The 15,223-nt window shown below is 42.1% G+C and overlaps 1 protein-coding gene across 3 annotated transcripts; it reads left to right on the top strand.

Moving 5' to 3' along the window:
- Window positions 1–44: 44 nt before the first annotated feature.
- On the top strand, window positions 45–12,296 carry LOC119442405 (rhodanese domain-containing protein CG4456-like). 3 transcript variants are annotated; one of them, XM_049662122.1, is made up of 7 exons: window positions 45–123; window positions 1,863–1,968; window positions 4,516–4,647; window positions 6,677–6,724; window positions 7,664–7,783; window positions 9,177–9,339; window positions 11,612–12,296. In XM_049662122.1, the coding sequence occupies exons 2-7, from the start codon at window positions 1,866–1,868 to the stop codon at window positions 11,676–11,678; spliced, it is 633 nt and encodes a 210-aa protein (XP_049518079.1). In that variant the 5' UTR covers window positions 45–123; window positions 1,863–1,865; the 3' UTR covers window positions 11,679–12,296. The 3 variants fall into 3 exon arrangements, with proteins under 3 accessions (XP_049518079.1, XP_049518078.1, XP_049518080.1); XM_049662121.1 differs by lacking the exon at window positions 45–123 and adding an exon at window positions 245–357; XM_049662123.1 differs by lacking the exon at window positions 45–123 and adding an exon at window positions 436–502.
- The last annotated feature ends 2,927 nt before the right edge of the window (window positions 12,297–15,223 follow it).

Here is a 15,223-nt window from a genome sequence, read left to right as displayed (position 1 = left end):
TCAAGGTAAGACATTTGTCGGTTTCGCCATAGAGAAAGGAATGGTTTCGCTTTCGTTTTCCAGTTTGTGTCTTTATTCGATATTCTTCCACTGCGCTGGTAGGTACTGACAGAGGAGGCACTGGTAGGAATAAAGTTGGTCTTTATTCTATGCTGGTAGTGTCAAAGAACTCCTACAACCAACTTGTAGGATGGCCAGCACTTGTATCAGTACAAATTTTTGTCGTTGAACATGTTCACAGTTCACTTTCCCGTAGCGTTATCGTAAAACGATGGATGGAATGAACACGTCGCGGAGCTTTACAAGAATATATATTGCGAATTTTTTTTTCTTCAGCAGTCTACTTTATAGATCGAGGCAAGGACATTGTTGTGCAAGCGAACACGTCTAAACTGCCGCTTTAAAAACAGTCGGAAGGTTCTCTCGGAGGTGACCGCATGTGACTCGGCCGACTCGGCTCTTGCGAGTTATTCAGTTCTTGTTGTTGGGAGATACATAGGCCGTATGTCACGCGCTCGTTTTTGTTTGTTTGCCGAGTGATTTGCCAAGAGCGGTGTTGCCGAAACTGTTGCCAGTTGTTCTGACTTCACAAAGCACTTTGGTGCTGTGTACACGTACGACTGTTTTCAAGCAACACGCACTCAACGCATCGGTGTCAAGCGACGCCGTCGTGGGTGTTGTGTGGTTAGCGAACAGCAGTTGCAAAACGAAAGGACTCACTGTACTATGTATGTACAACAATACTATAGAATTCTTTGCGTCAAAAATTTGGCCTGTATACGTAGTGTACTTGCAGTTGGTTTCGCGCAAAGAGACAATTGACAAGGCGTTATGTACAAGGGCAACATTTACCTAATCGTCAACCTAAGTAGCACCCATCAGCTTTAGCACCGAAGTGGGCAAAGTACTGACTTGAGAGATGAGAGTATCGAGTGGTGTTCTGAAGAGTGCGTTAGTAGCACATACGCTTAATTTCCTTCAGTGAAGAACGTGGGATGGTCATATTTGCTAATGTTTATTTTCAACAGTGAAATTTGGTACACTGGTATAATTTCAAGAATGAAATGGATGCCAGTGCACACAGCTTGTGTATGCTGTTACCTCGTGACCATCAATCGTGCGCATTTGGGTGCTGTTTACCCCTCAGTGCTGCTTATATGCTGTCTGAAATTTCAGAATTTGTTGTGCATATATATTACGTTCATATTATATGCACAATCTGATTGTCAGTGCTGCTAGTGCAACAGAGGGCAACAAGAAAGATGAACAACGTGCACCTCCAAATTGCTACTGCTGTACATACTATTTGCAGTGAATCTGTATCAGCCTATACGCAACTTTGTGTTCAGTTGCTGATTTATTGTTTGTGAAGTGTAATTGATACTCCTGTTGCTTTGAGTTATATGCAAAGGTTTCAAAATTTCATATTGATATTAAATCCTGTGGTTTGCTGTTACCCTGCATTGTGTACTGTTATATTGTGGGTGCATGACCCTTTGTCAAGCAAATCGATTGCCTTTGGCCATATGGCCAGACACTTTTTTGTAAGCTTATCATAAACATCAGTGAGCGCAAATCTGAACTTCAGACAAGTACAAATGAGTAAACAAGACAAGCTTTTGTCCTGTTTACTCATTTCTTCCTCGGTCATTGTCTTCAATTTTGTGCTCACCAATCTTCATTGTTACTGCATGAATCAATCAGCCCAATGAGCCTAAAGGGCTCCTCATGCATGCAGGACTCCTCAGCCATAGCACACAGGCTTTGGCATTGCAGCATGTGCGTTTTATGCAGATTTGTACTTGTGTTTCCATTATTTGTTTGAGCCTGAGTTGTCCTTCCTTGCTGTCTTGTACCAATAGATTATGGTGATGTGCCAGCTGCAAGCCGTTCTACGAACCCAAGCTCCCCGATGTCTTTGGAGACACATATCACTGCTTAGAAATCAATCCTTCCAAGAGGAGCAGGGTAACGTTCCTACTTTGGCACCTAGTGATTCATTATTGTTTTTTTGCCAATTAGGTGATCTTGCTCCTCGTTGGGAAAAAAATAGGTTTATCGAAGTGGCGAGATGCAGTATTTCAGAGAACGTCAGACGGCAGCACGAGAAATGCGTTTTCAACAGTACTCTGACATCATATCTCTGTAGCAAACAGGAACTTAAGCTCTGTGAAACTGCAAAGTTTACAGAAGCTGCGCACTTTGACATCTGCATTTATTGCTCGGCTTGCTGCTGCTGCTTCTACTGTTGGTTCTTCCTTTTTATGAGGATATTATCTTTCAGACTTAACACAGAAACTATCCATGCATTAGGAAAAGAGGGACGTAAGGTCTGATTCTGGCAAGGACAGGATGACTTCTCACCCAATTTGATTATAGCATGCACATAACAATTCATGTGTTTAAAATATAATGACTACATATGATCTTTGTAAAACAGGACGACAATAAGCCTTCAGCTCCAGTGACAGTGTAGAACTAGAGAATGTGTCATTACCTGAACGACTCGGCAATATAGTGGTGCTGTATATGTATGAATAATAATAATAATAATAATAATAATAATAATAATAATAATAATAATAATAATAATAATAATAATAACATTTATTAGAACAAAAAGTGTGTGTTTGCTCCCAGTGGCGTGCAAAGCTAGGCAGAAATGTTAAAAACCTTATGTGTGCGTCTGCTAGCCCGCGCCCAAAGGGCAAAACATAACAATTATAAAAAAGAAAGGAGGGGGGGGGGGGGGTTATGAGGGCTTTGCTGGTTTGTGGTCACTTGAGAATCTCATTACACTGCTTTTGGCAGGAGACAGCTTAAGGTGGATTGCAGAGACCCATGATTCGATCACTGCCAGGTACGCTTGCAAGTTATGACTTGTAGTAGGGGAAACAATAGGGGCCAGGATGGACATGTCATCCGCATAATGCATGAGAAGAAGATGGTTATCATGGGGCTTGTCGTTGACCTAGATCAAAACGAATATTGGCCCCAGGACTGATCCCTGAGGCACTCCTGACGATACCTGTATGTTATTAGAGTGGGCACCACAGTATACAATGCGCTGGCTGCTCCCAGTTGGGAAGTTGGCCAGCCACATGAGTAGGCAGCCCCGCATGCCTGTGGCATGCTCTCTGTCCAGCGGGCGAGCAATGTTGAGAGTGTCGAATGCATTGCTTAGGTCAAACTGAATGAGGTCGGTTTCCGTTCGGTTGTCAAGGTTGTTACTGATAAAGTGGCTTAGGGTAGCCAGTGCCGTGTCGTAGTTACGGTCGCGGTGGAAGCCATGCTGCATGTTTAAAATAAAATTAGTGCATTTGAAAAAGTCAAGAAGCTGGCTGTTTAAAATGTGCTTGAACGTGTGGCATATGATTGATGCTATGGAGATGGGGCAGTAGTGTTGGGGGTCGTCAGCAGGTTTGAATTTCCCTTGTGGATAGGAGAAATGAGGGCCCATTTCCATGCAACAGGCACCGCCCTGTGGTCAAATAGGGATGGAAACCCGGTGCATAGCAATACAAGTACGTAAGGTGCGGGCATCCTGAAGAAAATAGGCGCCATGCCGTCCGGGTGAGGGCATTGTGAGGAGCTGAGTTTGGAGATGGTAGAACACGGTGCTCCTTGCAAAAAGAAAAAAGAAAAAAAAGAAAGCAATAATAATAATAATAATAATAATAATAATAATAATAAATAAACAAAAAGAAGAAAAGAAGTGCGTGTGTATTATCAGGTGAGCTGTGAGGTGGTAGAGGGGACTACTCACGTCGGACAGGCAGCAAGCATTTGTCTGGTAGTCTACACTCATCAGGTTATGGTGTGTAGCCAGAAGAAAATTGTTGAGCAAAACGCACAGAGACTTTTGCAGGACTGTCGACATGCTTTGCCTTGGGTATTGAAACTGGGCTGGTGACGAGATGTGCGAAGACAACTTACGTAGGACCAGAACATGGTGGGGCCATCCTTTTGTTTTTTTTTTGGCTATCCTGACGGTGTAACACTGATGTGCTGTCAGAATAGCCACCTCAAAGGAATGCTGGTGGTCTTTCACTAGCTGGAAAGTGCTGGGGCACCACCTCCTGGAGGCTTTCCTGAACAACATTCGCTTTATTCTGGCAGCCTTTAATATTTCTGGGGTTACCTACGGACAGTACTTTTGTTTGGATGAGTGAGTGCAGTATGGCACACATTCACATTGTACGACTGACGCCATGTCACGTCACAACTGATAATTAGTGATGCAGTCTCAACCAGATGGGGTAATGCACCAAGGGTCAAGGTGTGCTAGGTGGGCTAAGTGGTCATGGTCAGTCTGGTCAAATTTTAAAAATTTTCAGAGCTTATGTCTTTACTGATGTCCTTACACTCTCTCTCCCTTCTTTCTCTTCCCCTTCTCCCTTCCCCCACCGTAGGGTAGCCAACCAGACTCTTGGCTGGTTAACATCCCTGCCTTCCTTATATCCCCCTCTCTCTCTCTTACTGATGTCTTTCTGCATAACAAAATACTCGTTTCAGCATGCCTACGGTCCTGTTCAACCTCCAGAAGCAACACATTTGCACAAGGAACGGTCAGACTGAGCATTACAAACAGGAAACTACTCGGCAATGCTGAATATGCCAAGATGTCACATCAGATGATGACAAAAGGTCTGTGAATGAAACCAGTTTCCAAAGGAAAAGAAAAAAAGAAGTTATGGCTTGATTTCTTTTGTTCCTCTGACGTCAACAAAATTGGGCTGTGGGATCAATATTTAATCGCTTACACTTTTGTTCTGGATGAAAAGGTCTCAGCCCTCATAAAATGAAATTATTCAATCTCTAGATAGTTTATACAAATCTGTGTTGCTTTATTGTAGACTTGTTCTTGTCTATAAATATTGTAACAAATTTGTTCCCTTCAATCTTTTTTTTTTTTATGAATAGCCAATTGGTTGTTTACAGAAAGTATATAGACAGGAGTTGACAAAAAAGTGGAAAACGATGAGTGCACAGACTGTGTATAGATATTCAGACATTATAGTAAAACATTTGTAGGCTTTCTGGAGACATTACAAATTAAATTCTGTGTGAAAAGCTTTCATTTGATTCAACGGGATTTAGTAATGTCATCATCAGCCTATATTATGTCCACTGCAGGACAAAGGCCTCTCCTTGCGATCTCCAATTACCCCCATCTTGCGCCAGCTGATTCCAACTTGCGCCTGCAAATTTCCAAACTTCATCCGCCCACCTAGTTTTCGGCCATGCTCGATTGTGCTTCCCTTCTCTTGGTACCCATTCTGTAACTCTAATTGTCCACCGGTTATCCACCGGTTACGCATCACGTGGCCTGCCCAGCTCCATTTTTTTTCTCTTAATGCAACTAGAATATCGGCTATCCCCGTTTGCTCTCTGATCCACACCGCTATCTTCCTGTCTCTTAACGTTAGTCCTAAGATTTTTCGTTCCATTGCTCTTTGTGCGGTCCTTAACTTGTTCTCGAGCTTCTTTGTTAACCTCCAATTAAGTTTCTGCCCCATATGTTAGCACCGGTAGAATGCAACGATTGTACACTTTTCTTTTCAATGACAGTGGTAAGCTCCCAGTCAGGATTTGGCAATGCCTGCCGTATGCACTCGAACCCTTCTGTAAATTTTTTTTATAATGATCAGGGGATCTCCTGTGGGTAATTGACCTAGATAAACGTACTCCTTTACAGATTCTAGAGGCTGACTGGCGATCCTGAATTCTTGTTTCCTCTTGCCAGGCTATTGATCATTACCTTTGTTTTCTGCATATTAATCTGCATTAGTAATGTACGATCCAACAAATAATGATGATTTCATGTACGAGCAGACATACGCAAAAAAAAAAAAATTATGCTCCTGTGACAGACATTAAATAATATGGGTGTATGCAAACGAATTGTGAGATTTATTAACAAAATGTGAGCTATATTTGGATTATCCTGCACTTTTTTCAGCCACTGTTGCAACAGAAACTGCACTGTATTGCGACTGCTTTGCCTGTAGCTGTGAATATGTTATTTGAAGGTTCCTTTTGACTCTTAGTTTTAGAATATATTGATAACACAGCAGTACCAACTATAATAAAAAAATTGGTTGTGACTATGAAGGACACATAATTTATGTGACTTTTGTGTTCAGCAAAGTCAGTTCTTCCTGTTTGCTTTTGTGTGTGAACAGATAAAAAGCCTATGTGTTCTATTACCTGGAATTGGAATGCTCATGATAAACTGGCTTGACTTCTGACAGCTGCTGCATGTTTTACATTCACAAACGTAGGCCACTTGACAGAATTTTTTTTAAGCTCTAGCAACAACGGCACATTGTCCCAACTTTTGGCTGTTATTATTTATCTACCTCTACAGTTAAAGTGAGTTTATTCCATTTGTTTATGCTATAGTCGATGTAATGAGTAAAGTGTAAAGTGCTCTTTGAAATTTAGAAGGGTATTATCAGTTCGCACACCTTTCTTACTCAATGTTCATGCTATAAAACATTCACGAATTTGCTTTTAATCGCAGCTTAAAAACTATGGGTAGCTACACTAGCAGTTAGTCTGGGTGCGCTGACTGAATGAACTCCACACTACACAGCAGAAGTTCTAAGTCACAACTGTTTATTTTTTTGTTTGCGTAAAACATATTTTTGCTATCTTGCTTTCTTTTCATCAGCCTATAGCACAAGCCATTGTGAAGATGCTGCCTCATTGGAGAAGTTGAGTAAGTCTTTAAAGCACCTCGTTTTTTTTGCTGTATGGTAGAACCATTATAGAGCTGCTGCTGAGACGCTCTTGTGCCATTAGAGACGCTCGGGGTGGGGGTTTGGGTCTAGTGTACTGATGGGAGACAGTAATGGGAATGTCGTTTCTCGGGTCATTAGCCAGACAAACTTAGATTTTATTGGTCACCTTATTGAAGATCTGTTTGCAAAGCAATTATGTCTATGGTAACGTCAATTAGGAGAAGTGGGGGGCAAGTTCTATATAAAAGGACTCAACATTTGCATTTGGGCTACTACGTTGTGGTGAGGACCAAAGGACCAAGCTGTCTTCACAATGGCTGATGGAGGTGAAACTTAGCATATATCTGCATCTGGCTCTGTGGTGTTGCATTCTCGATGGATCATGTTCAGGGATATAATTTTAATTCTCTGATTCAGCTATAGCCATTGCTCCTGTGAGGTGTTACAGTTGGCATTAGGTTGCTTTGAAGTGAAAGTATCCTCTAAAGTGATCAAGTGAAAAGAGAGGCCCATATATTGCTAATTTCTAACTTATTTTAGCAAATTTATGTAAAGAACTTTTCTGCATGTGAATGAAAGTTTTGTTGCTAATCTTTGTGGTAATATGAAATTTGTTGACTTTTTATCATTAACTGGAAACCTGAGTGAATGTAGACCACTTTAATTACTAAAGTGTCACTTTAGTTTCTTCTGTGAATCCTTGAAGTCTATTTCTAGGTAACTCTACTAAAGAATTCTAGTTGCCTGGTTGTGCAAAGCAAGATTTTTAGTGCTCCATGAATGATCAAAGCCTTTAACGATTTTGTCCTTAAACCTGTAAGAACTTCTAGTTCCTGACAGCAATGCTCATTTTTGTTGCAATTTCAATCACAGGTTACCATTCATTAGAGCTTAAATCACAAAATTTTGCATCATAGGTTGCGACTTTGAAGAAGTTAAGGACTTACTGCAGAAGGGGAAAGCTTTTTTTGTCGATGTGAGAGAGCCAAAAGAACTTGTCAACGATGGGCGCATACCAGGTTGTGTCAACATCCCATGTGAGTACTGTGGTTTGTTATTAGTTTCACATTATCAAAAGTGAATATAGGGACTCTGATATCTGTGCACATTAGCGAATTAATCATTGTGAATTACTAGGGCTGTTTGCCCACCTTCGTGGCCACAATCAATAAAGTTTGCGAGCAGAAGCTAATTAAAACTGGCACCGTTGTTGGAGGCCCTCTCAAATAAGAAAAGCACAGGTTCAGATCATTTGTGGCATGGGCTCTTCATTCGAGCACGTCGTGCTTGGCAATGCCTGCTGGTATTGATTGTGGCCATGATGCAGCCAATTTCAGATCATCGTGGTTGTGTGCTCTTTGCAAAAGTCGCTCTGGCTTCGCCATCCTCGGGTGTTCCACACATGTTGTTTAATTGATAGAAACAGTCTTCAGACTAGTAATGTCTTTCTGTGAGTTATGTCACAGGGAGATTTATTTGATACTGTGCAATGTTTTAATGAGACACTAAGTCCTGACATGTCATGAATAGTTTGAAAGTTAATTTTATTAATGCTGACTAGTTCATTTATGAGCTGCATGGACAAACATACTCCGGTTTTCATGAGATGACTGCTTACAACATTAAATTAACCTTATCTTTGCATGGTGTGCTCATTTCCCTTTTTTTTTTTTCCTTAAAAAGGTGTGCTGCTATGTTATATTTTTTACTTTCAGCCGATTACACTGTGTTTAGTAGTAACTTTTAGCAGCCAGCAGCCTTTTCATGAGTATATAGCAAGCTTATTTCTGTATGAACACAGTATATGGTTTTGAACATTGCGTGTTAGCATTATAACAGAAAAAGCTTGCACACTGAGCCGACTGTATATGCAATAGTGTCACTAGTTAAAGAATGTGAGATGGCCACTTACCATACGACATGGCACCCTCATGTTTATTTTACAAGACATTTGGTTCATTTGTGTTGTTGTGTTGTGCACAGCTTCTCACAGTAGTTATTGGAACATAAGTGCTGCTAACCAACTAAATTTTCCCATGGCCTATGCATGCAGTCAGGAGGAACCAAGTATAATGCACTCTCCACTTGTGAGCACGGCCATTGCATGATGTCGCTCACGTCCATATTGCCCCGAGTCTGCTAGGAAACTGTTTTTATTCACCTGAGGTAGGAAGTGCCTCCGAGTCTGTTTCTACATCGTTTTGGCTATGATACTCCCATAATCTGGTGTGCCAAGAATCAGACATTTTACTCTTCTTGCTGGTTTTATTAGTTTTAATCATCCATGTCGGTATGTCGAGCTTCTAGGCACTGAGACTGTGTTACCCCTACAGTCATTACCTTATTTTTGAAATAAAGGGCATTCATTCGCTCATTAGACCAGTCCTGTGTTCTAACTGCACCTGTGCTTTGTGTCGCTGGACTGGACAGTGAATGACGTTGGTACTGCTTTGGAGCTGCCACCAGAGAAGTTCAAGGAAAAGTATGGCCGTGACAAACCTTCTCCGGATGATCCCAACGTTATTTTCTCATGCCGGAAAGGTGTGCGTGCCACGAGTGCCATGCAGACAGCTCATGCCAGAGGATACCATGCGTAAGTAAACTTGGGTTTTGCTTCCTTCTGCAATCAGAACTGAGGTCACAATATGCACTCAAAAAAATTCTGCATTACTTATGAAACTTTAGTGCTAATATCTTGGATGAATAAAATTTTAGTCTCTTGTGCATAGAAATGTATTTTGCATGAGTATTTTCCTTTTTAAGCGAGTATAAATGGCAGAAAAACGTCATCTGTTGGCGTGGCAGTTGAAGCAGCCAATGCAGAGAGCCGTGTGGTCCAGTGTTACAACTATGCTGTAAAGCTTTCTGGCTGCTGCTGTGTGTTAGCACTTAAAAAAATATATATTTCTTCTTCAAACAGCAAATGCACCAAACAGTGAGCATCGATAGACTGTAGTTTTCAATCTCTTTGGTGTAATTGCTGCAACAGATTGGGCTTTATGACCCTGCTGTTGGCATGATCAGAGATAGATAGATAAACTTTATTAGAAAATAATCAGATTTTTGTGTTCGCTAATGGTCGTGGAGAGGCAGGTTTAAAGGGAGGTGGTTTGCAAAGGCTGGCTTTTATAGATTGGCAGATTGTCAATACAACAAAAGGCACTTCCAATATAGATGTAGATATAAAACTCACACGTTGTGCTGGTGTTATGGGCACAGCATTTACCACATTAAGATGTCGCAATGTCAGAAGAGTCCATGCTTCCTAGCCATGTACGATTGTTTACTGCGACAGCAGTTAAGGGCTTGAAAATGGGAATCCTGTGTTTTTCCTTCTGCCCGTCCATTTTGCTGTACTGTAGCGTCATCGTCGGGACACTTGCCTGCTCACCTCATCCTTAGTTTTATATTTGCCATTTGGTGAAGAAAAAGGAAACACTGGCAGAACCCATTTCATGATGACTGTTGACATTAATGCGATTTGCATTCAAGCAATATAGCAACACACCATATTGTTGAAGACACCTGTATTTGCAATTTGTCGTAGGGGAAGTAGGCTAAGAAGGCTAATCGTGTTAATACACCCAGACGTCCCAGTGCCATCACAGAGCACAGTTTCTACACCTTTGGACACTACAGAGAAAGCTTCACTAAACGCAGCCTTCCAACTGCTACTAGTTTTGTCTCGCTTGCACTGGGGGGCTCAGCATATTTGACTCTGAATGAACTATGGTGCGATTGCATAGGCATCTTCTTCATGTGTAAAACTTGAATTTTCGTTGTCAGTTAAAAGATTGTGTGATCTCAATTTTGTCAGCCAGACATGTCCTTTTTTTTGCATGCAAGAGCAGTGTTCAGGGGTTAGATAACAGACTGCAGCAGCGAGCCAAAGTGGGCTAAGTAGGCTGAAAATGTTAAGAAAGCTTTGTCCACTGCCACCACTGCTGATTGAACTCATGCCCGTGCAGCATTGTACAGCTGGTTGCTTGATGCGCTAAACACTGTGTTATATCAAGAGTCAGTACGGGGTTGTCTAGGCTGGTGGTATTGGGTACAGGCTGGTGCAGGCTGGTATAGGTATGGTACAGGCTGGTGGTATCTGCATGTTTATGTTGGAGTTCTCAGCAGGAAATACTGTAGCAAACAAAGACAACATTGTACCATAATGAGTTTCTTGAGAGGGTGTCCGTTGTGAGAGCTTACTACATTTACAGCTAGGTGACGGATTTGATGCATCTCTGCCTCAATATGCTTGCACAGCATAGCTGCAAAGCTTGTGTGCGATGCAGCAGCCATTCTCAGAATTTTTGTTGCAAAGATGGATCTTCACTGTCTTGGATGTCAGTCAACGAAGTGTAGCCATAATGTTGCCATTGTCGTCATCATTACCATCGCTGTTGTGCCTTTGTTCTCATGAGACATTTCGAGACCAGTGTCATAGCTGGCTTCACTACAATAATTGTTTATGTGCAGGGAAGCTCACTTTATAAATATTTGTGTCATTGTTGCATACAGGTAAAGTACTTTGCACTGGAGTGTAGGAGCTTCGCAAGTAGTTGGGGGTGTTTAGTGTTGTTGGGGGAGTCCGGAGCCTTTCTTCTTTCATCTAGTATAGTGTTGAGAGAACAGCACTGCCAGCCTCACTTTCACACAAGCAGGGATGCAAGACCTTGTGGCTCAGACATATGCACAACGTAATGCTGAAAGAATGGTGTTCGCTCTCATTTCTTGGCCATAGCATGTAACATTATAATTGTAAATTTCGTTTATTCTTTCTCAATATGTGATCGTGCAGTTCATCTTACACAATTTTTGTAGCAACATCACCAAGTGTAACACATGTCTTTACTTTGCATGTCTCACAGTGCTCGATTCTACAGAGGCAGCTTCTGTGACTGGGAGGAGCGTGGAGGAGAAGTGATCAAGGGATGAATCCTGCCACCTGCTGCGAAATTTGTTGTAGGACTTTTAAGCAAGACTGCTAGCTTACGTAATTGTATTGCTTTTTTTTTAGGCTGAGTAGCGCAACCGTTTTCTTTACATGCCTGGTGGACTTAGAGGAATAAGCAGATATATGGACCACTCTGGCTTTCGTACTGCCAACAGACCTGTGGCAAAAGAAGTGCAGACTGGGAAGGCATAATTTTTCAGCACTAGGAACCATTTAATACACTGACTTTTATTTAAAATGGAGGCACAAAGCCTTATGGAAAATGATCTACTTTAGGTTTGTTGTACCTGTTTCTCCATATGAATCAATTTGAAGGCCTTAACTTTTGAATTTTTAAAGGCACCTTACGTATGTAGTATCTGGTTCTAGGCATTCATTGTGCTCTCTACTGTTTTGTTATTTGTCAGAACAGTGTTGATTCAGACAAGACATGTTTTTTTTTTTACTGTTTACCTTTGTATTTTATGGCTTAGAAAGCTACTTGCATGAAACATGTTTTCTGGTTTACACATTTTTAGCATTAGTCACACATAAAACTAGCAGACCATTCATGCTGAGTTGTGCAGACACACTGCAAAATAAAAGTTCTTAAGTGGGTGTCTCTTTGTGTTGTCTGCTCATTGAAGCTCTGAACAGGAGTAGGTAATGGTAAGATATAGTACTTTTTTCTATTGAAGCATTAGTGTTGCTAAATTGTACAATTATGCAGCTTAAAATCTTACTGTGCACTGTTTTAGTGTTGCAGTAGGTTTGTGCAAAGATCAAGTCATGAGGTCACAGTTATTGAGTTATTGGGAATTCATTAAATATAATGTACATGGTATGCCAAGAAGCACTCGTAAGCATTGTGTTCTAAGGTGGCACCACTCCTGGTACTGACCATGGGACCCATATTCAATGGGTGTTATTGCCTGCTGGCCTGGTGAGGAACAATATAGTAGTCCCCAATAAAAAATAATGTGTTTCCTTCGGCTGGTGGCATATGGTGCAAGAATAAGATTCTCAAGTGGGCATTGCATTGAAATATATCTGAAACATTACAGCATACACTAGAGGCACGCTGCGAGGCGCTGTTATTAGAACACTTCCAATGAATGCCACCTCTGTAATTTATTAAGATACAAAAGATGCACTGCTTATGTCTAAGTACTCTGCGAGAGACTTGGCAACATGATGTCTATTTATCTTGCTGACTAGTGTTGCGCTACCAGGCTCTCGACTATCCCAAGAAACGACTAAATACGAATTCAAGGTAGGGGTTTTCGATGTGTCCAGCTGACCAGGTAAGGCAAAATCTAACCTGTTGAATTCGAAGGGTTGGAACATGTATTGTGAGTAGTGATAACTTGTGCGTCGGTGCAAGTTGAGTATAAAAATGGCGACCATTTGACCTGATTGCCCCTAGCAACTGCACCTCCGGAGTGGTAAAAGTGGTAAATTATTGTGATAGCAATTATATGGACACTTCAAGCGGCTTCTACTCTGCCAACAAATGCGTTCATGTACTTTGCGCTTTGCGCTTGGTTCTTTATTATGTTTGCGCCGCTACGGTCTGCCGGTGTTGTCGCGCGCGCCGTATCTTGCAAGCGATCTCCACATGGCTCTGACCTTTGTATGCGCTGTGCATTCGGCCGCTCAGTTTCCGTTGAAGCGATAGATCGCACGAACCTTCGCTCGCTGCGGCGGCTGCGCTTGCTGCCAGCGTTTTGAAAGTGGTTGTCTGCGGTCATCGAGTGTGATCTATTCATATGTGCTTGTGCGCGATGACACCACGCTTGTTAATTCAGTTAGTAAGTGAATGTGTTCAACTTTATGCAGCCGATAAAACTACTATCCCTACTCCGAATAGCTCTCTGCTAATTTGCTATCGCAATTGATGCTTCGCATTTCGGGCGAAACTGCGACATTTTTTTGTGATGCTACAAGCAGTGACCTCAGTGAACGTTACAAGAGGGTCTTTGCTTAACTCGGTCGCGGTATTGCTGCCGGTGTCATGGACACGTCTGTGATCATGTGACCAGTCCGCCGCTTTTCAGCTGCTAGATTTGCTTGTGATGGAAGCCCAGCGATGCGTAGTTGGGAAAGGTGAAGCGCAGTATTTAATATGTGTCGTTTTCTATAAACATGACTTCCCTAGGGTGAAAATGACGGCGCGCCATCCGTTAACGATCACTTCAAGGGCTGCGACGGAGGTCGTCACCGTAGAGTGTGGGGTTTCGCAGAGGCGTGCTTAGCGCCAACATTTTAACGATTCTTCAGGCCCGGAGTCTTCGAGCATCACGTTATGTTACATTGGGAAGACTCTTTAGAGGAGGCCATTTTCGTTCGTTGTCTGTTCGCCGAACAGCAGAACAGAGGAACCTCTGCAGCCTTATCGGCCACGGTAATACTATCAATGTAACGCGATATAATAATGGCTCAGTGCCTCAGCATAACACATTTAAAGGTGCCAGATACTTTTGCTTTTTATACTGTGGCAGCTGCGTGCGAGCGCGTTCTACACACATCCACGTATGCGAGCTTCGCTCAAAAGCAGCCTTTAAAGCTGTCTTCTCCACGCGAAAAGTCTTTGTGGGGCAAAGCTAGCTTCACGCCTTTGTTGTTATAGGCCATAACCTGTGTAGTGGAAGCACTTATTTGTATGTAACTGAGAACGTTGCTACGGAAACCGTAAACGTCACTATAAACAAATAAGTACGTGGATGAACAACGGTTCATCATCTGGGATCGAACCTGGAAGCAGGGCTCGTATTGTGTAACGATTATTTTCATTTTCGATTCCTAATGTCTTTCGTCATTCGTTCACACGAAGCCGCGTCGAGATCGGCCACTCGCTGGAAGGGATTACGAGGAATGAGCAGAATCGGACGAAGAAAATTCGGCCCCGAGACTTTCCATTTCGAGACCAACGCTCAATCGTAGTTGAAAGCTGGCTTCTCCACGATAATTATCTACGTGTGGGGAAGCCCACTTTAGATATTTTCTTTGTTTTACTTTAGATGTTATAAGGGTTCAGCTTTTTCGGTTTATAAACAAAAAAAGATGTACCGGATTGTTTTTCACGGATTCTGTTTTCACGGAAAACTGTCAGTGAAAGAAAACTTTACCGAATAGCTAAGACGGCGGTCGTCGCTCAGCTTCGAGCTTGCATGCGCTCATACCATGGTCACGTTTCAGCCTGCCGCCCAAGCAATCTATATATTTATTTCTTATTTGCTTCCGTTTTTCCTGCATCTACGACGCAAATGAGAATCAGTGAGAGGGGTTACGTAAGGCGTTGTGCACCTCCTAAAGACTGGTTCGCGAAACTTTGTTATTCTATATGCAACTACATTATTGAGGAGCAGGATGTGCACCCTACGTGGCTTGTGCTGTATTCTGTCTTGTACGTGCCTTTTTTTGCGCTCTTTTAATTTTATTTCATACAACACGTCGAAGCGCGTCAATTATTAAACCACATATTCACCGAGAAAATGACCGGTAAGCTTGACGCGAAAATTTTTCCGCGGAGGAAAAGTCGGTGAAA

This window comes from Dermacentor silvarum, chromosome 2, assembly GCF_013339745.2.
Source record: "Dermacentor silvarum isolate Dsil-2018 chromosome 2, BIME_Dsil_1.4, whole genome shotgun sequence".
Lineage (NCBI taxonomy): Eukaryota > Metazoa > Arthropoda > Arachnida > Ixodida > Ixodidae > Dermacentor > Dermacentor silvarum.
Note: the sequence above shows the minus strand (reverse complement) of the source record. Positions and strands in the feature narration are given on the sequence as shown.

Bases quoted from the DNA above. Each gene is read 5' to 3' on its own strand.
- LOC119442405 (XM_049662122.1), top strand. From the start codon at position 1,866: ATGGTGATGTGCCAGCTGCAAGCCGTTCTACGAACCCAAGCTCCCCGA. The intron at 4,648-6,676 runs GTCTGTGAATGA...TCTTTTCATCAG, and splicing joins ACATCAGATGATGACAAAAG to CCTATAGCACAAGCCATTGT. The intron at 6,725-7,663 runs GTAAGTCTTTAA...TTTGCATCATAG, and splicing joins TGCCTCATTGGAGAAGTTGA to GTTGCGACTTTGAAGAAGTT.